This window comes from Adiantum capillus-veneris, chromosome 10 (genome assembly GCF_014529385.1).
Source record: "Adiantum capillus-veneris isolate H3 chromosome 10, ASM1452938v2, whole genome shotgun sequence".
Taxonomy (NCBI): Eukaryota; Viridiplantae; Streptophyta; class Polypodiopsida; order Polypodiales; family Pteridaceae; genus Adiantum; species Adiantum capillus-veneris.
In genome coordinates this window covers 67622351-67647393 of record NC_140940.1, presented here as the reverse complement: position 1 = coordinate 67647393, position 25043 = coordinate 67622351, and the positions used below count along the sequence as shown (strand labels likewise).

At 46.0% G+C, this 25043-nt stretch overlaps 1 protein-coding gene across 7 annotated transcripts in view; it reads left to right on the top strand.

Moving 5' to 3' along the window:
• The first annotated feature begins 768 nt into the window (after nucleotides 1–768).
• LOC147448991 (phosphatidylinositol 4-phosphate 5-kinase 9-like) overlaps nucleotides 769–25043 on the top strand; it is a 210822-nt gene continuing 186547 nt past the window's right edge. For 3 of the 7 annotated variants that reach the window (XR_015189390.1, XR_015189389.1, XM_086521378.1), the window contains exons 1-3: nucleotides 1012–1239; nucleotides 1357–2766; nucleotides 17740–17907. Coding sequence is in view for 5 of the 7 variants with exons in the window: in XM_086521378.1 (XP_086377504.1) it covers nucleotides 1583–2766; nucleotides 17740–17907 (1352 nt within the window). In the remaining 2 variants the exon portion in view is untranslated. The other 4 variants (XM_086521375.1, XM_086521374.1, XM_086521376.1 and 1 more) reach the window with 4 other exon arrangements.

Sequence of the window (25043 nt, the reverse complement as noted above, 5' to 3'; positions counted from 1 at the left end):
TATATATATATATATATATATATATGGGATTATGAGTGCCTATGGGTAAGCGACATGTGAAGTAGGGGGGACGCGATGTGCATACATAAGCTGGGAGGATAGCGAGAGGGGGAGAAAAGTGTAGCCTATAGTGCAAAAAGGGTTCTGAAGGGGTTGAGCGAATCTAGGCATCTTTGAGGTATTAATGGTAGCTTTTTTAATAGCGAGCCAGTAGTATGTGTGCCTTGACAACAAAAACAACAATATTGAATGGAGCATTCTACAGGTTCTCTCTCTCTTCTCTCAATTAATATTCTCTTTCTATCCATGGACACACCTTCACATCTCTCTCTCTCTCTCTCCCCCCCTCCGCCCTTCCCCCCCAGTGGCGAGCAAGTTCTCTCTCTTTGTCTATTGTGTCGAGGCGAGTCCCCCTCTCTGTCTGTGTCTTTCTCCCTATGTTGCATTGAGGGCGGACGAGATGCACATCTCCCAAAAACGTCCCCTCAACCCTACGCTCACCTAAGGGGGGGATCTTACTAATAATCCAGTTTTATCAAAAGTGGAGCCAAATATGCTGGTATCCGTATCGAGAGTCTAAAGTTATCACATTGAGAGGGGAAGGGTTCCGTAGCTTAAAGCTTACTACTTTTGCAACGTGGGAATGACTTGCAAACTTAAAGGTAGAGAACTTTCCAACAGTTAGGTAATGGCTTCTAAATAAATATTCCTCTTCTCTCTCTACTCTCTCTCTTTCAAAATGTAATCACGTGGGTGATCGTCGCTAAAGAGGAAAAGACTCTTGCCAACCTTACGCTGCGTACCCGCCGTGTCCTCCTCTTCCTGTTTCAAACCTCCGCTTTACCTCGCTTTCATCAGCAGTAGCAGTGGTCGGAGTGTCTCAGAGAGAGAGAGAGAGAGAGAGAGAGAGAGAGAGAGATGGATGTAGCGCTTTACCTCCAAGACACGGTTATAAGCAGCACGAAGTTCTGCTAAACCCACCTGAAGGTGTTCTAGAATGCTCTGGTAGACATAGTTTAACTTTGAACTGAAAATGTCCCATAGCTCGCAGCAATATTGGCCTTGTGACTCATTTGTTTCACTCTCTTTTTTCTTTGCAAAAGACAATTGATTTCTTTTGTTTGTTTTGCAGATAATAGGTATCTCATAAGCATGCATGCTGATTAAGCATGTTGATCCATTAAAGTGCTGATCATTACACTGTTTGCATTCCTTTGATGCACATAGAGTTTCATCAAGGTAAATATTGATCATGGGCAATCATTGCCTCCGCAAAATACGCACACACACCCTTCACTGCTGCATTTGGTTATGGAAAACTTGTAGTTGATGATAGACGGTGTCTCTATTTTGCAGGCATTGTAACTGTCCTCCCTTGCATTAGTGCATACACAAGCTGCAAATCCAAGCAAAATATACTGCAACCCAAGTTCAAGAAAATGGATCTGCTAAATAAACGAGAGCATAATTAGAGAGATGACCATGCTAAATTTTACCGTGTGGTGTTGAAGCAAATGCACCGGCAGTTTTGGGAAGCGAGTTGATAAGAGATGTGAGAGGTCCAAAGAGCTAGTTGCCTCACATGTCTTGGATTGAAGGTTGCTATGAGCCAAATGTCAAGGAAGCTGCAGGAAGTAGAGAAGAGACATCGGGTTTGCACGATAAGGTTGAAACAATGCAAGTCGAAACAATGCATGCAAACCACATACCTCTTGGGGAAGCCAGTGAAACTAAGATGCAGAATGGAGACATCTGCATTGGAACCTACGAAGTCAATGTTCCAGATGGATTTGGGAAGCACCTATGGTCAGATGGATGTTTATATGAGGGTGACTGGGTTTGTGGTAAGGCTACTGGCAGAGGGAAGATGTCATGGCCTTCAGGAGCAACTTATGATGGTCAATTTTTTGCAGGCAATTTACACGGAGTGGGTACTTTTGAACATCCGGGAAACACTGTCTATAAAGGCAGCTGGGTCATGAATGTAGAACATGGTTTAGGACGAAAGTTGTACTCGAATGGTGATCTCTACGAGGGCTTGTGGAAACGAGGGGTGCAAGATGGTCTTGGTAGATATGTGTGGAAAGATGGGAGCGTGTATTATGGGGATTGGAAAAGAGGTAACATGTGTGGCCAAGGGTGCTTGTCATGGCAAAGCAAGGAGTCGTATGATGGACAATGGCAAGATGGACTGCCCCATGGACATGGAACCTTCACTTGGGCCGATGGTAGTGCTTACATTGGCTTCTGGAGCAGAGGCAAGAAGGATGGTAAGGGAGCCTTCTATCCTCTGGGCTCACAACGTCCTCTCCATTCACACATGCTTATGCAAAACGAGTACATTCCAACCCAGGACTGCATTCATGTGCAGAAGCCTTACAAGCTTCCACTGCAAAAAAGGTTCGGAAGACAATCTTATTCTGTAAGGAAATCCAAATCTCTGCCTTCCTGGTACAAGGTAATCGAAAAAGAGTTGAGTTTGAGGGGCCGAGTAGATATGTTGGTTGCAGATGGAGAGCCCAGCTTGAGTACTGATGCAGGAAATTGCTGCATTCCAGAAAGGAAATCGATGCTTGTTCTTGAAAGGGAATATGCCCAAGGTGTTCTTATTGGAGAGCTTGCACATGACAATGTGCAGTCGAGCTTGTCTCAAAGTGGTAATCTATGGCAGAGACATTCAGCAAAGCAATTACGAAAGCCTGGTGAAAAGATTGTCAAGGGTCACAGGAGTTATGATTTGATGCTGAATTTGCAGCTTGGAATCAGGTTGGTAGTGACTCTTTTTTGTTTACAATTTTTGAGGAAGAACAAGCATAAAATACTTTTTAAGTGTGCATAATAGAAAAGGATTGGTTCTATTGCCCCAGTGCAAGACCATTGAGGCTCCACAATGCTTTACGTAACAGTGGAATGCATTGGCTGGCTCCATGAGGGCCTTGCAGCATCGCCACACCCAATTTCTCAGTTACCAGGGCGATGCTATTGCATCAATATCAGGCATATACATGATCATTATCATTCTTCTTACACGCATCCTATTAGTTTCCCTGACAACACCCTCTTGCATTGTCATGTATCTATTACAATTTGATATTGTTCTATTGGGAGGGTCATTAGTGCAACTTTTGAGACAATACACCTTGTGCAATAAGACTTACTCAAGGCATACTGAGGACATTGGTTCATTGGTCAGAGACATATTTGTTAGTCTCTTTTTTTATGGCCTTCTTAATGATGGCAAAGTTTCCTGTTTACATTGAGATACCTAGATTCTGGCTGAGAGATGGATCCCAGGTTTGACATTTTCATTTGGAAATATTCTGCACAATGGGCTTCTTTCCTCTAGACATTTGGAGCCACTACCAATGGTGCGATTTGTGTTTCAGTTTACGTCTGTCGTACTGGACTGTGACGGAGGTCAAGTTCCTCAGATCTCAAGCCTATCTGGTACTTTTCCTGTTTTGCGATTCTTGAATGGGGAGGTTGGAACTGTCAGCATCATTACAACTTGGAATCCTCAATGAGCCTGAAACTTGGAACTCTCAATGAGCCTGAATCACATCATGTCACATCAGTGAGCCTCATGGGGTGGCCAGCGGTGGATATTTACATAACAACATGGATCCAAATTGCAAAGGCTTTGTGTGCCGACCAATCAGCAGAGGGAGCTCGCCCAAAAGCGAAGGGAGCTCGCCCTTTGCTTTTGAGAGACGAACCACACAGCCAAACCTTGTGGAATGTGAAATCTTGTACCTAGAGAGGAAGAAGCTCCATGATGCCCAATGGAAACACTTAATGTTGGCAAAGTGTCAGAGGGCTTCTCCAAGAGTGAGGCTACGAAGAGTTTTCTTATTCACGCTTCATGTTTTCTTATTCGTGCAATGAAGAGAAGCCTGGCATCTTCAGCTCTGGCAATAAAGTCCTTTGAGGTGAACTCTGGTTGCAAAGCTTCGCCCGGCTTCTACTGTTTGGCTTTGGAAATGGCTTTCTTAACCCCACGTGCCAGCCAGTAAGCTGGGTCACAGGACCCTTGGTTGGTCATCAGGTCGAAAAGGGTTTCTCCTGGCTTTAGCTCCAGATTCTCAAGTTGGTCTAGGGATTGCTTGCGGTGGTTTCCGAGCCTAAAAGCATTGTAAAAAGCAGTCCATAGCATATTCTAATCGGCAAAGTGGTTTTTTCCATACTGGATCATACTACTGGTAGGTTCTTGATTTTATTGGGTGGAATCTTTATAGATTCCGCTCCAGTCCTACCCTTGCGTGGGCATCAGCCAAAAATCCCTGAGCAGGGATCGAACTTGGTTTGACGCAACCAGAGATCCAGTTACATCACGGTAACCACCTCACCCAAGGGAACTCGGTGCTGAACGGGTGTCACGGGTATATGTAAAGACCCTTTTGCAGTTCCCTTCTATAGCAGCTTCTGCGCACACAGTTGGTTTCCTCGCTTGCCACCTCGAAACTCACTTTAGCCGGTTTCCTCACCTGCTCTCCACCTCTCCGCCTTCATTTGCATCGAGCAATTTTTTTCTTGAATTTTTTTCTCGACACCTTTGCCGGCATCTCCTGAAGATTCGCCTTTATTCAGAATTTCTTGAAATTGTTAGGACATACTAGTTGTACTAGTATGCCAAACTGTACAAGGTGGATAAGTCAACAACAGTTATGCATCTTGATTGTTGAGGCTTTAACTCGGAAAATGGATTTGAAATTTTGTTTGTGTCTTCCGTAGAGTGCCCCTTGAAGGTGGGAATTCCTGGCCAAAATGGTTACTAGGTCTCTCTCCATGAGAGCTGAGGAAGAAAAGTGGAAAGGGTGGACAATGGGGAGAGGGCGGTGAAGGAGAATTGGATATTGATGGAACCCAAGAGGGTGGGGAAAGTGTTGGGAGGCAAGGATCCGCAGGAAGAGGCAACGAGAGAAGGGGATACAGAGTGTAGCGCGGATAGTGTGTCGTGTTCTCTACAGTGGGTGCTCCTCAGTGCAATGTGCGTGACATCTCACTCAAAACAGAATGAAACAATGGAAACAATAGAGAACAGTTGATCAACACAGAGACACAGCAGCAGACCAGAACATATGGACTTGAAGATTCGCCTTTATTCAGAATTTCTTGAAATCGTCAGGACATACTAGTTGTACTAGTATGCCAAACTGTACAAGGTGGATAAGCCAGCAACAGTTATGCATCTTGATTATTGAGGCTTTAACTCGGAAAATGGATTTGAAATTTTGTTTGTGTCTTCCATAGAGTGCCCCTTGAAGGTGGGAATTCCTGGCCAAAATGGTTACTAGGTCGCTCTCCATGAGAGCTGAGGAAGAAAAGTGGAAAGGGTGGACAATGGGGAGAGGGCGGTGAAGGAGAATTGGATATTGATGGAACCCAAGAGGGTGGGGAAAGTGTTGGGAGGCGATGATCTGCAGGAAGAGGCAACGAGAGAAGGGGATACAGAGTGTAGCGCGAATAGTGTGTCGTGTTCTCTACAGTGGGTGCTCCTCAGTGCAATGTGCGTGACATCTCACTCAAAACAGAATGAAACAACGGAAACAATAGTAACAGTTGATCAACACAGTGACACAGCAGCAGACCAGAACATATGGACTTGAAGATTCGCCTTTATTCAGAATTTCTTGAAATCGTCAGGACATACTAGTTGTACTAGTATGCTAAATTGTACAAGGTGGATAAGCCAGCAACAATTATGCATCTTGATTGTTGAGGCTTTAACTCGGAAAATGGATTTGAAATTTTGTTTGTGTCTTCCGTAGAGTGCCTCTTGAAGGTGGGAATTCCTGGCCAAAACGGTTACTAGGTCCCTCTCCATGAGAGCTGAGGAAGAAAAGTGGAAAGGGTGGACAATGGGGAGAGGGCGGTGAAGGAGAATTGGATATTGATGGAACCCAAGAGGGTGGGGAAAGTGTTGGGAGGCGATGATCTGCAGGAAGAGGCAATGAGAGAAGGGGATACAGAGTGTAGCGCGGATAGTGTGTCGTGTTCTCTACAGTAGGTGCTCCTCAGTGCAATGTGCGTGACATCTCACTCATAACAGAATGAAACAACGGAAACAATAGATAACAGTTGATTAACACAGAGAAACAGCAGCAGACCAGAACATATGGACTTGACTATCTCAAAGAACCGATACAGACTCTGGCGTGGCAGCACACTCAGCTCCAGCCCAGAACTCACAGGTACAATGGGGGTGTCGAGGCTCAAATGTGCAGGGATAGTGCTTACGTGCTGTGTGTATAGACTCGCTTGAGAGACTCTAGATGACGGACCACACAAAAGTAGATAATGTGCCTACCGACGACTGGAACCAACCCCTCATATGTATCTCCCAAGAGCCACCAACAGCTGGCAGATATCCCAATCCAGCTAAGCCTATCTCCTAACTGAGGTGGTGGTGATTTGGCCACGGTGTCCAGTGGACCACCATCCGTAACACTTGCCACGTGTCACTGCCCAGTAGGCGAGAGTCCGCCCAGTGTGAACTCAAGCCCAACTGCAACTAACTGCTTGTCCCATGCCAGTTAGCCCTGCTACACAAAGAGGGAGTGTAGAGATACTTCCTGTGCTGTTAGAGCTTGAGTGGACTCTTGATGAGACTCACCCAACAATTTTAAGGCTCAGGCTTAGCATGGGTCATGCATGGTTTACCGTCCAATGAGACGGAACTTTCTAACGAGATATTATCTTCTAATGGACCTTTCAATGGACAGACCTTCCAACCGAGTCTAGACCTTCCAATGGACCAGCCTCCCAGAAGGTCCTTTCAATGGACAAATCTTCCAATTAGACCATACCATCTAATGGAGAGACCCTCCGACAAAGACTGGACCTCCAATGGAGAGACCCTAGACTTTCCAACAGATTGGCAATACAAAACTTGGACATGCTTTCCAAGGCCAACTGGACTCGGGTAGTCTTTTCAAGAGACTTGGATAGTCTTCTAACCTGACTTGGGTTGTCTTCCCAAAAGACTCTGCATAGATAGGTGTTCACTATTGTGATCTTCGTGAGACTTTGTGAAAGGCCAACCTGGGTGTGCCAAAACGAGAGCATATGTAGCAGAAAAAACTATGTTGTTGTTTCACGTGTCACGTTGCCTCTGGTGTAGTGTGCAGAAAGTCTCAACTCACAAGGCAATCATGAAGATGATATGCACACTAGTAGAATTTCGAGTCAGAATACAACACCTACAATAGAAAAAGAAACAAACAGTGCACAAAGACCATGAACTGAGCAGTTACCTTAATACACCATTCCAAAATATTAGTTCAAGTGTGACTAGCTTGCAGCACTCTCAGCTCCACCCCAACGACTGAGGACTTAGATACATGGGTGGTAGTGTGCTCTAGTGAGAACTCTATAGACTCTAGACTGAAGACTCAAAAGACTCTGACAATCTTATGTACTGAGGAGGAGATGCTCCACCAATCCCATTACATGTACTGTGGCAAAATCGTGTGCATATGTGGTGGACGTGGGAGGAGATGCTCCACCAATCCCAAGATATGTACTATGACAAAATTGTTTGCATATGTGGTGGACGTGGGAGTGGATGTGTGAACGAGCTAAACCATTTGCTGCCCCTCTAGCGTCTCTTCAGGAATCTGGTTGACACTTGGAGAGGTTATACTTGGCCTTGTGAACCAGAGTACTAGTGCAGCCATGTGGACCATGAATACCAGCAAGGGGTGGAGAAAGGGATGGTTTACAGGCACATAATGTCTTCTTGAAATTTACCTCCCTCTTCTCTTGTTCAGTTGTCCACATCCACAAACCTACAGGTACATTTGCAGCAAAAGAGTTTAGATTAGACTATCTGTTAAGAGTTTGGTCTTTCTCGTCATTCCAGGTATTTCCCAGGGATAGGTGATAGGGAGTGAGGGATGTTTTGTGCCTGTGTGGGTTAGGTGATTTTATTTCTTGGTATGATATGTCACATTCTAGCCCCTGTGAGTGGCTCTTTGCGGCTGTGTATCCTCCTGCACTGTTGGAGTATTTTCCCTTACATTGCAGCCCTCCTTGCACTCATAAGGGGGACTTGCCTCCTTGTGTTGTTTGGAGCAGCCCGTATGGGCATTTTCTGGCAGCCGATTGGGGGGTGTCACAGGGACAGGTACCACGTGCCAACGGAAAAGAGCAGACTGAACAACTTTAGGCACTTCAAATAACAACTGAACAGAAAGAGATGCACGACACACGAGACGGGGAGTGGCGGAGCTCCATCCCGAGAGAGCACTGGCCCCAAATGTTGTCGCCCCTTTCAGTATTTCTTTGTATTGCATCAATCGAGTACAACTCCCATGGCTCTGCTCTACATCCCCCACCGGTAGACTGCTAGAGAGAGAGCCCATGGGTCATATTTAAAGGCCCTTGGCCTCTAAAAGCAGTTTACATGAAAAGCATTCAAACTCAAAAGCAACCAGTCAAAAAGCTGCCAGCGCAATTTTAGGGAATCTGTACACCTGCCACGTCATCAACGTAAAACACAAAAATCTGTACAAGTCACATCAGAACAACCAGCGTAAAATGCGGGATTTTGTAAAACTCTTGCATGTCATCAATCTTTACGCCTGGATTTTGTGTGGGTCCTGCTTTATTTAGGTCACTTGGGTCACTTTGGCCCCCGTCGAACGGGGTCCCAGAAGTTGGTAAAAACTTCTTCTGTTGCTTCTTCTTAGGGTTTAGGCTCCTCGGCCGGGATTTGCAGGTTGGCTCCGTTCTTCAGTGGCTTGACACGTCAACAATTTGTGATATCCCCCCTATTTGAAAGAAAGTAATCGCATTACTTTCCGCGATTACAACATATATGCAAAACAACTCAAGCTAGCTCAAAAATATTTAAGGGTCATTCCGAGGAACAATCAGTTTTCTCATTCCATATTGGAGCTCTTGATATCGTGGGTCGTTGGCTTCCCGGAAAAATCTCATCCAATAAGGAGTCTCATTCCAGATTGGAACTCTTGATATCCAGGGTCTTCGGCTTTCCAAAAGAATCTCATCCAATAAGGAATATATTCAGTGGTTGGCACATCACAATACAACACAAATTCTCACATATGCATGTTACAAGACATAGAAACATAAAGTCGCCGATGAACACTCCCCCCGCAAATAACCATCCAGGTCCGAGCCATGAGCTGTTTCCCTCATCACTCCTCCCGCATAACCTAACAAGGTCCGAGCCAGGAGATAGAGAGGCCTTTTACAACCAAACGCCCCTCAGACCGCAGCCTGCTTCGTTTGGAGGTTTTCCAGTATACAACAAAACGCTCCCTAGACATCCAACATTTCTCACTACTCCACTCAAGAGTAAAATCACCAATTATTGAAACCAATATTAAAACCAGAGTCAAACAATTCAAATCTACACCAAGACAGGTTCAAAACAGATACCATCCATTTCAAACAAATTCCAAACAGGATCACCAAACAAGTTCTCAAACAGAACTCAGAGAACTGCTGAAAAAGCATCCTCAACATTAATTGGGCTTCTGTTTCACTTGTACCTCTAGAGGCTCCAAAAATAATTGAAGCTAGTTTATTTGAAACTCCTTCAATGGCAGTGGTTGCAGACTCTGCCTCAGTAGTTGTGCTTGAGTTAATTCTACAGCCCCAAGAAAAAGATCTTGATGTCTCTACTACAAAGAATGATGATTGCAAAGATTTAGAGAATGAAGAAATTGATGAGCCATTAGATGAAAGTGTTGATGCCATTCTAGAACTTCTACAGGGAACATGTTAAGCTGGCTATTTTCAAATTTCCCATGATATTTAGATCATTGATATTTGGATTGTTGGTATGCACAGATGACAGCTTGGTTCAAGCTATATGGTTTTGACATGGATAGACTACCCCCTTTCGAGTATTCGTTGGATGCACCCTCCTTATCTCTCACATTGACCGAGATCACTCAGCTCATCAGACAACTAGACACTAGGAGGACATGGATACAGCCTATGCGTGTGCTTGGCATGAAGGTGGATTTCTACAGAGAGCATCTCCTTGAGCTTACAGAGGATGGTTTTGTGATCAGACCCTCCTACATGGACACTCATCTATCCCATGGATTACGATGTGCTATTGGACAGATGTGCACATCGTCACGTCAGTTAGAGATTGAGACTGGTAGATTTAGAGAAGTACCAACAGAGGCCAGGATTTGTTAGCTATGTCATATAGAGCCAGAGACAGAGTTACATCACATTTGTCACTGCCCAGTCTACTATGAGATACTAGGCCGTTTTCACTGCCTATTCAGAGAAAGTTTTGGACCACTCGCGAAAGTTATAAGATATCAAGATCAGAGATGCTTTGGGCTATTTTTTTTGGAGCTGCGCAGACATAGGGAGAGCCTTTTGAGGAGACTAGACAGTAGGAGACACTCACAGAGGGAGATCACTGATTTTTTCAGACTACATGCGCGACATTCATATGAGCAGGCATCACAGCAGACTTCAGAGTCCACCTGTACCAGGGGTACACTAGCTGATAGGGCCAGTAGAGCTCTACACGACGGTGTGAGACCTATGGGACCACAATGAAGATGGCTACTTGGAATTGTAATGGATCTATGAGGTTGGACGTTGGTGCCTTTGAGGACAGTTTCAGAGAGAGGGACGTTGTTTTCTTCTCAGAGACTCATCAGGCCCCTGGAAAGCTTATGCCACATGGTGGTGGATACAGATGGGAGATAGCCCACAGGACAATCGCGAGATCTGAGCATGGTAGTAGAGGTTCAGGAGGAGTAGCAGTGCTATTTAAGGAGGAGTTACAACCACTACTACATATTATACGGAGAGATGATCATGCTAGATACATGTGGGTGAGGCTGAGAGCCGACACATGCCGATTTCTATACATTGCCATATGTTACTTCCCCCCTAGTACGTCAGTATATGCTGCACCCAGAGGACAGTTGCCTTTCTCTATACTAGATGATTTTACGACACTTCAGATGAGATGCTTAGAGAGCTGGATGTGGGTGACTTGGGGCTTGACAGATGCTCACATGGCAGTGAGCAAACGGAGTATGGGAGATATCTCACGGAGAGAGATATGGACGACCACACATGGGTTAGCCATACTTAATGGCTTACAACGATTTCCTGGAGCAGCCGGTTTCACATGCTTTCCACATAGACACGGGGCGAGTACAGTGGACTATGTTATGGCACAGCCAAGCTTTATTCCTTGTATTCAGGATTTCATAGTGGGAGCTAGACCGGTCGGTGTAGCAGTGGATCATGCTCTTTTGACATTGTCCGTTTCATTTCAATATAACACAGCCCAGACATCAGGAGGCAGGTCACATACCCGTTATACATTTACACCAGAGATTGACTTGGTTTACACAGAGGAGATCTATCGCTGTCTATGCACAGCCAGTCCTGTCTCTCAGTGGAGGTCTGCACCACTTTACTGACTGAGACACTGCATGGTGTAGCATTAGAGGCATACCCACACACTCAGCTGGGTCAGAGTTAACATTTTGGGAGCATGCCCCAGAATAGTTGGTATGATGAGGAGTGCAGAGAGATGAGAGCCCAACTCCAGAGAGATCTTCTTTTAGGAGTCATCACTTACAGACAATCTCGGATTGGTTCCCGGCGCCTTGTGCGACGAAGGAAACGAGCTTACTTGGCCCATATGGAGCGAGACTTGTATAGGCTGTTCTTGAGTAGAGACTCAGGAGAGGCATGGCGATTCTTTCATGAGCACTCCCCTCCCCCGGTGATTACTTCTCCTGATGTGTGGGGCCAGTATGCGACGATGATCTATTGTGTGTCCACAAGATGTCCCCTTCATTTTTGTAATGGGTATCTTTCAATATTTATATGATTGTATCATCTAAAATTTATTTTAGAACAAAGATGTGTCGATTTGATGAACACTTTAATGAAGTGCACCCTGCTCTAAGGGGACTTTAATGTATTACTAGAGTGTATCCTATTGTAAGAAGATTTGAATGTATTGCTAGAGTGCATCCTTTTTTTTGGGACTATATACAGTTCCTGGACAGGAACCCCTTCCAGATCCTACAGAGCCATGCCCACCTACCAGCACCTTGTTTACCACTGAGATGGTAAAGAGAGCCATTGACAGGATGAGGACCAGCAGGGCATATGATCATGATGGTCTAGTAGCAGAGCACTTTATACATGCTAGAGATATGCTGGTAGAGGTTCTTGCAGTGTTGTTCAATCGTGCCATTTGTGAGGGGTTACCTGCCATTTGTGAGGGGTTACCTGAGACTTGGAGGTTGTCTACTATTGTGCCGATCTTCAAGGTAGGTGATCCTACAGAGCCTGGGAATCACCGCACTATTATGGTTGGGCACACATTGGCATGGTTGTATGCATCCATTCTTGAGCAGCAATTGAGTAATTGGACAGAGGGTGAGGGTGTACGAGCAAAGGGCAAGGCCGGTTTTAGGAGGGGTTTTTCCACTCTTGATCATATTCTGACACTCAGAGCCATCATTGAGGAGGGCAGGTCATATGGGAGACGGATTTATTGTAGCTTTGTGGATTTTTGCAAAGGATTTGACATGGTACCTAGAGCTCGATTGATGCGCAGACTGTAGGAGATGGGGGTGCCCATAGTGTTGATTTGGGGGATTATGGCTCTATACAGATCAGTGATGGGACATGTACGCACCGCGGCGGGGATATCCGATTTAGTTCACTCCACCATTGGGGTGAAACAGGGTTGCCCATTGTCTCCAACTCTATTTGGTATGTATGTTGATGAGGTGTCTGATTACATTGACAGAGAGGGTGATAGAGGTGCCCAGCTGGCAGGGACGTGGATCCCATTGTTGTTATATGCTGATAATATTGTGTTGATCTTTGACTCACCAGAGGGTATGCAGAGACAGTTGGATGCATTACACAGTTTTGCAGAGGATAGTGGATTGTCTGTTGTAGCAGGCTACAGTGTCACTTTCACAGGACAGTTAGTTTACAGTTGGGCTTTGGTCAATTGGTCTTTGGTCTGGTCGGTTCACACTAGACGGACTCGTTGGGCAGAGACACGTGGCAGGGATAGGGTGGTCTAGTGGACATCGTGGCCAAGTCACCACCGCCACCCAGTGGGGATAGATTTAGATGATGTTCTTTATGAGCCGTTGGTGGCTCTTGATGATTGTACATATGAGTAGTCGTTTTGGGCCAGTGGATTATCCTGTACGTAGTGGTCTAGAGGGAGTGAGTCTATACACAGAGCACGACTTCACCATCCCGGCACATCTGAGCCTTGACACCCCATTGTACCTGTGAGTCCTGGGCTGGAGCTGAGTGTGCTGCTACGCCAGAGTCTGTATCAGTCTTTGAGATAGTCGAGCCATATGTTCTGTTCTGCTATTGTGTCTTTGTGAGCTCTGTTGACGTCTATTGTTCCTTTCTGTTTAGTGTGTTTGAGGGAGATTCAGTCTGTTTGAGTGAGATTGTCACGCACATTGCACTGAGGACCACCCACTGTAGAGAGCAGGACACATTATCCGTGCTACAGGTGCTCTCATTCAGGCCGACAGACTTTTAGAGACGGACAGAAGAGCCATTTCGACGATTATGAATGTAGCCCTCTCATTGCAAGGTACCAACGGTCTGCATCGCGCTTGCTATGATGGTATGCAAAGGGAAGTGCAAGCTCATTGTCAATCTGCGATGGATAGGGACAATTTCATTGCTACAGCTCAAGATCGCATAAAAATCTTAACTTAACAGGTAGTGGACCTCAAACATATTGTCCACACTCAGCAAAAACAGTTAAAAGAGGCACATGATATGACCGCAGCAGTTCAGGACCTCTCTCCTGTGGTACATACACTGTGTCCCTCATGTGCAAAATACCAAGCTGTAGCCATTTCACAGACAGTTCCAGCTACAGCTACAGCCATAACTACAACCCTGGTTTCTCCGTAAGTTCCTGCTATGGCAACACAGATACAAACACAGACGGACATTTCCAAAGCCCATTCAGGGGATTCTCAAACAGCAGAGAAAGCAAGTCCTACCAATATGGAGTCTAAGCCAGCAGGATCTGTCTCATCACAATTTCATGGACCCTCTATGGCCTCCCCCCCCAGTCCCCATCCTTTCCTCAGCACTTCTACGGCTTCCTTGGATTCCAACAACCTGTTCCACCCTCTCAGCCTACCCAGTCTTTTCCTGGGTTTCCACCAGCTCCACCTACTCACCCTCACCCTACGCAGCCTGCTGCTCATGGGGTGGCTACTCCATACCCGATGTACCCTCCTCATGGCCACTACCCCTCACCATACACTTGGCCTCCATCTCCTTACCCACCTTTCTATCAGCCTCCTCCTCCTCCTCCATCATCCAACCACCAACAGTAGATCGCCGATATTTCAGTTCTTCAGTTCCGCTCTCCGGCACGGGCAGCGGTCTTGTGGCGGGCAACCTATAGCAGGCTACAATGTCACTTTCACAGGACAGTTAGTTTACAGTTGGGCTTTGGTCAGTTGGTCTTTGGTCTGGTCGGTTCACACTAGACGGACTCGTTGGGCAGAGACACGTGGCAAGGATAGGGTGGTCTAGTGGACATCGTGGCCAGGTCACCACCGACACCCAGTGGGGATAGATTTAGATGATGTTCTTTATGAGCCGTTGGTGGCTCTTGATGATTGTACATATGAGTAGTCGGTTTTGGCCAGTGGATTATCCTATACGTAGTGGTCTAGAGGGAGTGAGTCTATACACAGAGCACGACTTCACCATCCCGGCACATCTGAGCCTCGACACCCCATTGTACCTGTGAGTCCTGGGCTAGAGCTGAGTGTGCTGCCACGCCAGAGTCTGTATCAGTCTTTGAGATAGTCAAGCCATATGTTCTGTTCTGCTGTTGTGTCTTTGTGAGCTCTGTTGACGTCTATTGTTCCTTTCTGTCTAGTCTGTTTGAGGGAGATTCAGTCTGTTTGAGTGAGATTGTCACGCACATTGCACTGAGGACCATCCACTATAGAGAGCACGACACATTATCCGCGCTACATCTGTAAACCTTGGTTTTACCAAGGTTATGGTGTTTAACACCACACCACAGTGGATCAGGAGATCATCACCGACTTTCACATATGGTCAGGAGATTGTAGAGTATACAGATGCATACACTTACCTTGGGGTTGTCTTCACTAGGCTGAGATTTTCTTTGGGGAGAGCAGCAAAGACTAGACTGACTAGAGCTTATGCGGCCTTGGGAGGCTTGGAGAGGATGTGTTCGCAGGTTCAGTTCCAAGAACCTCTGACAAAGTTATGGCTCTTTGATACTTTAGTAGCCTCAGCTATGTTGTATGCAGTGCAGATATGGGGACCTTCTGTAGGCCAGGATGGTTGGAGACGTATGGAGAGGCCCTTGGTATCTATGACCTCTCGACTGATCGGAGCCAAGGTCTCCGTACCCTACGCTATCATTCGAGCAGAGCTAGCTGCCCCTCCTATGGAGATTGAGGCGCTTACCAGATCAGTCTCCTTTGTGCAGAGCTTGTGGGATACTACTAGAGACAGATATGCTAGACTGGCCCTTGAGTCTTCCAGACAGTAAGCTCTTCAAGGGAACACTTCATGCTGGTATGCACAGATGACATCATGGTTTCGGATGCATGGCTTCACCATGGACAGGCTGCCCCCTTTCTAGTACTCTCTTCAGATTCCCTCGATGTCTCTTACACGGGTGGAGATTACTAGACTCATTCGTTAGGACCTGATCCAGCTGGATACTAGGAGGACATGGATAGAGCCACTACAGGAGTTGGGCACGAAGATGGATTTCTATAGAGAGCATCTTCTCCACCTCACAGGAGATGGGTTTGTGATTCGACCCAACTACATGGATACACATGTCTCATGGTTTGCGGTGTGCCATTGGTCAGATACGCACATCCTCACATCAGCTGGAGATTGAGACTATAGATTCAGAGGGATACCAGCAGACAACAGGATATGCTGCTTACGCCAGCTAGAGCCAGAGACAGATCTACATTACATATGTCATTGCACAGTGTACTATGAGATTCGGGGCCGTTTCCACTGCTTTTTCAGAAAGGGTTTCGGTCCTTTCTCTAGGGTCATGAGTTATGAGGATCGGAGATGTCTTGGGCTATATCTACTTGAGTTACACAGGTATAGAGACAATTTACTTGGGAGAGCTAGAGAGAGACAGTCCTAGAGAGAGATTACAAATTTCTTTCACTAGATATGGGACAGCCAGAGGAGCAGCCATCACTGCAGAGCTCGGCCCGCACTCATTCGACCACTGGCCCTCTCATCGACCGAGCACTGGAGCTATGGAGATCCAGATGGCCACAATTGAGGAGAAGGGCTACACAGCATCGACGGAGACTACAACAGAGGATTCGCGCCATACTCTCTCGACATCCAGAGTGCAGATGAGGATGGATTCTAGTAGTAGTAGTATTTTTGTTCTAGTCTTTTTGTACCCAGACATGGTATCAGATTCACAATTTTGTAACAATTTGGTCTCATAAGTCATTTTGGCCTTTTGAAGACGTTAATATAACATTTCATTTCATCTCTCTCTCTCTCTCTCTCTCTCTCTCTCATTCTCAGATGTCTTTGTCTTTGTCTACTGCTATGATCTCTCTTCTCCACCATTGCATTGCAGGTGTATATGACATTGCAATTTGCAGGTGTTCTCATGTGGGAGAGGGTCCTACAGGAATTGAGCCAGATCGTTGAGGTGTCCACTGGATCAAGGCCATTCCATGTCATTACTGCATGTTCTGCTGCCCATTCTGACATATCAATATAGAATATGAAGGGATCAACTTGGCTATGATAGTAACTTCTCATTTCCTGATGAAATCCATAATAAGGACAAGGCTCCTTCATATTTTAAACGGTCTTCTATGGTCAACTTTAACTCCAGGCCCTATAAACGGCAATGCCTAATGGGCTATGAGGTGGGGATTGCCTTCCCTCCTTTTGGATCAGCTTGGTTTTACCTTTTATTGGACGAGTGTATTATAACACATCTTTATATTTTTCAGTCGGGCCCATGTTTTTGAAATAATTTTTTGATAGGATGATTTCTTTTGTGGGGAAGAAAACTCCTGTTCTCCTGAGATACATTAAGCTGATTGCAGTCTGTTTACCAAGGAAAAATTCTTTATTTACAGGTTGGAAACCAGCGTACGGACGTTTGTCTTTCCCCTGCATTCACGTTTTGTAGCTTGTGTCTCTTGTGTATAGTATTACTGTGGTGCTGGCCTTGACCATCATGCTTCCCTTTTTTGTGCATGCATAGTTGTCCCCTTTGAGTCTTTTCTAAGAGTACAGACCCTTTAAAGGTTCTTGGTACACCAGAAACTTTAGCCAGTAATGCATATTCTTAGAGACCTAGGCTTTTTTTCTTGGAATGACAAGTACTGGTTTTCATCACCAAAGGATAAAGATATTGTGAAACCTTGAAGCTTTTACTGTGTTGCTCTGTTTGCACCTCAAAGAGTGATAGTAGGATCTATGGTAACAGTTTTTAACTGTTGAAAACCTCACATGGATGGAAATTTTGGGAAATACTCCCTACGAGGCCACCTTGCAATGATGAGTAATAACTCTTGTCCTTGAACCGGGCAATAATGGACTCATGTGATTGTCACAAGAAATGATCCACTTACTTTGATAGTAAGATCATTTATTTCATCTCTCTTCTTGATCTGAACGATTATTGGTAATTTGGGTTGCCCTTTTCAGGTACTCTGTTGGAAAAGCCAGGAAAGAGTGCGAGTCAGAGCTATGTTTTTCTGATTTCAGCCCAAAAGCGAGAGAGATGATATTTTTCCCCAAACAAGGATCTCAGAAAACTCCTCCTCACCAGTCCAATGATTTCAAATGGACGGACTATTGCCCAAGGGTTTTTAGGTGCTTCTTATCTTTTGATCTCTGCTCTATTTTTCTGGGTGCATGCATTGATATTGTGCCTGCACTTTAAGATGTTACTTGTTTGTTTATTGTTTGATTGAGGCTCCCCACATCATTCAACATAGGCATAATTAAATGGTAGCCACTCAAAGGATTCTTCTTTCAGGCAAAGTCTCCTTCACTCATGCTGAGAACTGACTTACCAAGCCCCATGCCTTGGTCCGGCCTATGATACATAGATTTTAATGCCTTCCTTTGAAAATACTTGCATGAAAAACATGGAGGATCTTGCTCTAAATCAAGGGTCAAAATCATGGGTACTGACTTTCTAACACACAAATTCATTTTAATTCATTATCTTCACATTCTAATCAGACCAAGCGCAATGTGAGCACTGCATTACCCTCATTTTCCTTCCCATGTATACAATGCTCGTTTCAGCCTTTGCATATTTTCAGCCAGCTAGTGGAATTTTCTTGTAGTAATACTTTAATACTGTTTTCGTATATTGAAAGGTCGTTTATAGGTTCCATTTTTTATTGAAAGGTCATTTGTAGGTTCCATACATATTCATGAAAGGTTTCATAAATAATCATGAAAGTGCCTGCTTTAATTTATGTGAAACTATTACAGAGAACATGGTGTGAATGACCTTTGAAGTAAAGACACTCAAGGCTCTTTATAAATAGCCAAAAAAACACTAGTTTCATTCATTCCAAGTTTCTCTAAGTATCTATTTTCCCTTTAGTTTTCTCTCTTCACATATTTACCATGCTTAGGGGGAATCAAAGACAATGTGATTAGCATGTTCAACCACCCCCCAGATTGACCCCATCAACAATATGCACGCCAATTACATTCTCAACAATGTATATGCCATGAATGATGTATGCACAACAAAAAGTGCACACAACTACACGGACACTCTACATGCAGTCAACAAGGCCACATGCACCATCACCATCTCAGAGGTGAAAAAAGCACATGTGTGTGGGCATGGATCGGGGGGGGTCGGGAAGGGGGGGCTGCTCAGGAACTGTGTACAGAGATGATGCGTACTGGCCCCAGGCCTCTGTAGAAGTGATGGCAGGGGGGGGGGGGGGGAGTGCTCCTGAAAGAGCCGCCATGCCTCACGTGAGTCTTGACTCAAGAATAGTTGGTATAGATCCTGCTCTAGGCGAGCCAAAAATGCCCTCTTCTTCCGCCGCACTAGGCGTCGGAAGTCAATCTGTGACTGTCTGTGAGTGATGTCCCCCAAAAGCACCTCCATTTGAAGTCTAGCTCTAGTGTCCCGGCATTCCTCATCATACCAACTGTTCTGGGGCATGCTCCTCGAATGGCATCTCTGCTTAGGCTGGGTATGTGGGTATGCCTCTGCTGCTGCATCATGTAGTGTCTGTGTCAGTATAGTAGTAAGCTCCTCCAGAGGTCGCCCTGGCTCCTCTGTGCACAGGCGTCTGTAGATCCCATCTATGTATACAAAGTCCGTCTCACACGTGAAGGTGTAGCGAGTAGGGGCTGCTGCCCGTAGCCTGTGTGCTACACTAAACTGAAAAGAGATGGTCAACGACACAAGAGCATGATCCACTGCCACACCAACAGGTCTGGGTCCAACCGTAAGATCTTGGATACTAGAGATGAGGCTCGGCTGTGCCATGACATAATCCACTGTGCTGGCTCCATGTCGGTGTGGAAAGCATGTAAAACCCCCGCAGCGGGACATCTCTCTAGGCTATTCAAGATGGCCAATCCATGTGCAGGCCCCATGTCTATCAAGTGTCGTCCATACTCAGTGTGTTCTCCATCTTGTGATAGTCTGGATAGGCCCGTCTCTGCAACATCAAGCTCTCTCAGCATCTCCTTTGAAGTATCATAAAATACTCTTTGATGATGGGCAGTCCTAGCATTGAAATCCCCTAGAATAATGATGTCACCATCTCTAGAGAACTCCCATATGTCATCATCTAAAATAGAAAAGGGGGAGTGTCCTCTAGGTGGTGCATAAACTGACGTACTCGGGGGAAAGTAGCAAATAGCAATGTAAAGATATCTGTTTGTCTCTGCTCTCAATCTCACCCACATGTACCTATCTTGCTCATCCCTGCAGGCTATATGTATCAATGGCTGCAACTCCTCCCTGAATAACACTGCCACTCCTCCCTCTGTGCTCTGATCGTGTCTCTTGTCTACAGGCTGTCTCCCATCTATATCCACTAATGTGAGGCATAGACTGCCCAGGGGCTTGATGTGTCTCAGATTAGAAGACGATGTCTCTTCCCGTAAAACTATCGTCAAAAGCACCCACATCAAGTCGCATAGATCCATTACAATTCCAAGTGACAACTTTGAGTGTGGTCCCATAGGTCTCGCACCGTCATGTGGAGCGCCGCTCTACAATCACCACCCGGCCATCTTTGTAGAAGGCCGTCTTTCCCTTCTCCCTTGACGCTTGAATCTCTGGCATTACCTCTCTCATATGCGCAAGCTGTGTGAGAGTGAGGTCATCTCCAAGGAATATGCCCGTTTTCTTTAGTGTAGGATGCTTCTTCAAGAAGTCCTTCTTTGCCTCCATAGATGGGAAACGGATGATTAAAGCTCTCCCTTTTGAAGTCTCCCCATTGCCTTGTGTCTTCTTTCCCACCCTCCATGCGTTTGTATGAGTAGCCTCACTATCCATCATGCGGAGAAGTTCTTTGACTTCCCCTTCCACATCATCTCAGTCTTTTAGACAGGTTACACTTATATGCAAAGCTCTAGTTTTCCTTCACTGCTCTTCTTCTAGAGTCATGTTGATGATTGTAGGAGTGGGGACAGATGTGGTTTCTTTCCCTTTCCCTTTCTTAGCGACTTCTATCCATTTCTCGGCCTCATCCGCCTTCTTTTGCGTCTTCGTGATCACATCCATCCACGAAGACGTCTTTACCACCTTCTGTATCTCCTCCTCTTTGATCATCCGTACCTGCTCTTTGATGACCTTGATTTCCTCGATCACCGAAGGTTGGAATTCCCCTTCCTCTAGTCCATTGCTTGCTCTATCAGCAAGCTCTCGCTTGAGGGCAGAGACCTCTTCTTTAAGTGCTTTGGAGTCCGCCTTAAGTGCTTGTCGCTCTGCGTGCAAGTCCTCTTTCTCCTCCTTCCACTGCGCGCCTTCGTTGAGAAACATTTGAAGAAGGTTGGCCTTCTCTTTCCACCATCCCTCCGTATCTGCTTTCCATTCTTTCATCTCCCTTTCCATTTGTGTTATCCGCTTGTTTGTAAGCACAAAGGTTGTCTTCGGATGGGGCTTACACACTGGCGAAGCGCTCATGACCAACCCACTATGTCCACATGACCTCCATCAAAACACAATCTGCACTTCTGCAAGGCCAACCCACTATGTCCACATCACGCATACATCCAGGTCCCGCATAATGCATACATATATTTTCCTCATATCAATCATACATTTTTGATTTTAATTTTTTGATTTTCTGCTAGTTTTTGTCAAAGCTGTTCTGTATTTTGTAAATTTGCAGGTCCTTGCAATTTCTGCCCAAAAAATCCTTGCAATTTCTGCCTTTTGTAAATCTGCAGGTCCTTGCAATTTCTGCCAAAACTTCTCCAATCTGATTTTTTTTTTGAATTTTTTGTATTTCCTGTATTTCTGAATTTCTGGCTGTTGTGGGGGGATGTACCGTCGGACACTTTACGTGCTGCTGAGGGAGGGGGGGCGGGAGGGGGGGGGTCTGGCTGGGCGAGAGGGTTGGGGATGGCGCAGCAGGCGAACAATAGCCAGTAGCAGCAGCGTCGTGAGAGAGAGGCTGCTTTGTGCTGCGAGTCAAATTCGAACCTGAGAGAGAGAGAGAGAGAGAGAGAGAGAGAGAGAGAGAGAGAGAGAGAGAGAGAGAGAGAGAGAGAGAGAGAGAGAGAGAGACACCATGCTGTTCACAGTTGATACTGACTACTCTCAGGGGATTCATGCTAGATTGACATATGATACCACCTCTCCGCACCTTGTCTACCCCGGCGCTCGATGGGAGGCCATACGAGGACCCGCTTTTCGCTTCCGCTGGTGTAGCACTTCGGAGGCTTTGGGTGTGGGAGGGTCGTGCCCTATCTCAGCTTTATTGGGACCCAGGAGAGTGGCATTGGCCTCACTCTAACCCCACCGGTGCACCTGTATCATTCTTTGAGTACATTGTTAGAATTGGAAGATTAGCATTGATGAGACAGCACCCAGAGCAACCCACTCGTATGCGTTTCTGGTTACATTCAGGTCTCTCCCATGCCTATCTACAGCAGTTTTGGTCAGCCATCTGGGATTTACATGCGGCTCGTCGTATTTCTTTTTTCATGTGGATGATTGCACATGCAAGACTTCCAGTTGGGACTTGGCTAGCTACTATGGGTCATGATCCGTTATGTACTCGCTGTCCTTTGCGACTACATGAGTCACCTGCACACTGTCTTTCATCTTCTCATGTAGTGTGGCTAGCAGTTTGCTTTTTACTTAGCAGAGCCGGTGTTCAGCATGGATTTCTCACTTGGGGATCTGTCTCATGGTTGATGCCGATGCCCGGATAGCATCTTTTCTACGAGGGCTAAGACACAGATCAAGCTCTTATGCTTACCTCGACTGGTTATCGGCGAGGGACTTTGGCTATGTTACCACAGATTGCTTGGCAGGGGGATCCTCAGACACGTGATGAAGTTTTTTCAATCATCACTAGCATTACACTATGGAATGTTTGGAGAGCTCGTTGTCTTCACATTCTCAGTGCGGCTCCACAGCTCCTTCAGGATACCCTCACTGCCATTTGGCTGGACATCATTCACACCCCGATTTGGCAGTGGGATTCTTCCTCAGGTACATCTCGAGCAGCCGAGGCTCATCGATTTGCCTTCCTTCGACGTTGGGCCCGATCTCTACTCTTGTTCACACTTACAGGTGGCCAGATTACATGGCATTATGCCCCCCCTCGGTGGTTTCTCCTCCACTCATCACACAGACCACCATGAGATTGTTCTAGTTGAGTTGTCAAGATAGTGGCTCTCACCCTTACATTCAGCTTGTACACCCCACGTGATAGGCTATTTTGGCATCCGCTGGGGATTATATTGTACTCAGTAATATACAGTCTTGATTTTTCCAACAAAAAGAGAGAGAGAGAGAGAGAGAGAGAGAGAGAGAGAGAGAGAGAGAGAGAGAGAGAGAGAGAGGAAGATTCCTCTCTTGACTTCAAGGTGGCTTGCTTCAGAGTCCACGTACCGATTCTAGCAACTAGAGGGGCAGAAGCCCTGGACACATCGGCTGGTTTCTCCTTCCCACTGAGTGGCATGGACCAGACTGATTGGACTCTAGACTCAGTTATGGATTGGCTGCACCACACGGGAGATTTGGGAATGACATATTTGATACAGACCCTGTGGTCATTGGCCAAGTTCATTGTGACACCACCGATACAGCAGGATGTAGGCACATTGTGGTACATTTTTTCGTTGACACGCAGAGTCCACCCTGCTATGTATACATACATGAGGACTCTTGGATAGAGGAGGTTGCTTGACGGATGGCACGCTCTTCCTGGCCTGGGTGGGACAGACTTTACACTCATGACAATCTCGAGGTCGCTCAGATTTGGATCACTCCCCATCCAAGCCGGCCTCAAAGATAGCGAGGTTGGCTGCTATTGTAACATCGGTTTTTTCTTACTGACTTTATGAGGATTGTCTCATGGAATGTGCAGGGACTAGGTGAACCCCTGTTTAAACATCAGAAGGGTCACTTGCATCAAGAGCTTCAATGATGCCTTGTGGGCGGTATGATTGATATTCTTATGCTTAAGGAGCACCATCTTGTGAGCCGCATTCGGTGATGTGGTCAGATTTTGTGTGTCACGTGCACACCTAATCCTATGTGCATGTGGACAAGCTAACCTACTTATAGGGTTTAGGTAGCCTAGGAAGTTATCTGGCACCCTTGTGAGCCTGTACGCGGGTCTGCATGTCTAGGTAGCTGCATACCCGCTGATTGCACAACCCATGATCACTAGCATTAACATCAGTACCCTGCATAAGCATTTTCCAGCACATGAACCCTTTTTTTTGGCCAAGATCGTGGGGCTTTGTGGAGCACTGATCGACCTAGACTTAAGCACCTATATATGTGACCCATGGGGCGCCATGCAAAAGCAGAAGACATAGAATAAGCAATTCAAGGAGCGCAGGCAAGCAGTGCACTGCAGGACCAGCACCGCTGGCGTTTTCTCACAGATCTAGCGCTTTTGCTAGCAGAGAGTCAGCATTTTCAGCATCAGTCCCCTTGGCATTTTTGCATCCGCAATGAGCCCTTAGCCTCGCAACACAGTACCCTTCCTGCACCAGATCCTCGCGGGCATCAGCCATCGTTTTCAGATTTCAGCCACTGTTTTCAGATTTCAAACACCAGTAGCAAGGGAGGGTCTCCTTTCCTCTAGAGTAAGAGGAACCTTGAGCACTCATTGTTCACTCATCCTGAGCTTACACCATCATTCACTTCCGCTACACATTACATTGGTATCAAAGCTCTTTGGTAGTGTTCGGTATCATTACTCAAGGAAGAAGCACAAAGTGAAACCGGCCCGTAGGGCGGTAGACGTTAGCTTTCACCCGATTCTTTAACACTTGACTTTACGACACAAAGCAATGACTTAATAGGAACCTGTAACTGAGACTGGAATTACACTTCAAAACAAAAGCACGGCCAGGAAGCTAGAATGCTCCCAAGCAGACAGTGACCTGTAGGCCCCAAAGGTTGGTGCCCCTTTCGGTATTTCTTTATTATCTTTCAGGAATGAGGAATAGACTACAAAAACGAGAGTCCTTGAGACCTTTATGTGTATCCAGCAAGATGGCACCTGTACAGGCGGAATTTTGGCAGCATAACGGCCCCAAAGCTTGCCCTGGACAGTCTTCCAAGCTACGACTAGATATCACCTGTGCAGGCAAAATTTCGGTAGCACAACAACCCCAAAACTTGCCTTGGACAGTTTCCCAAGCTCTGACTCGTTTCCAATAGCATAGACCCCCCGTTTCCTGCGCAAAAACAGTAATTACAGCACGTTGTAATTACTCGTTTTTTCTCTGTTTTCAGCCCTAAACATCGCCCGAACTGTCAT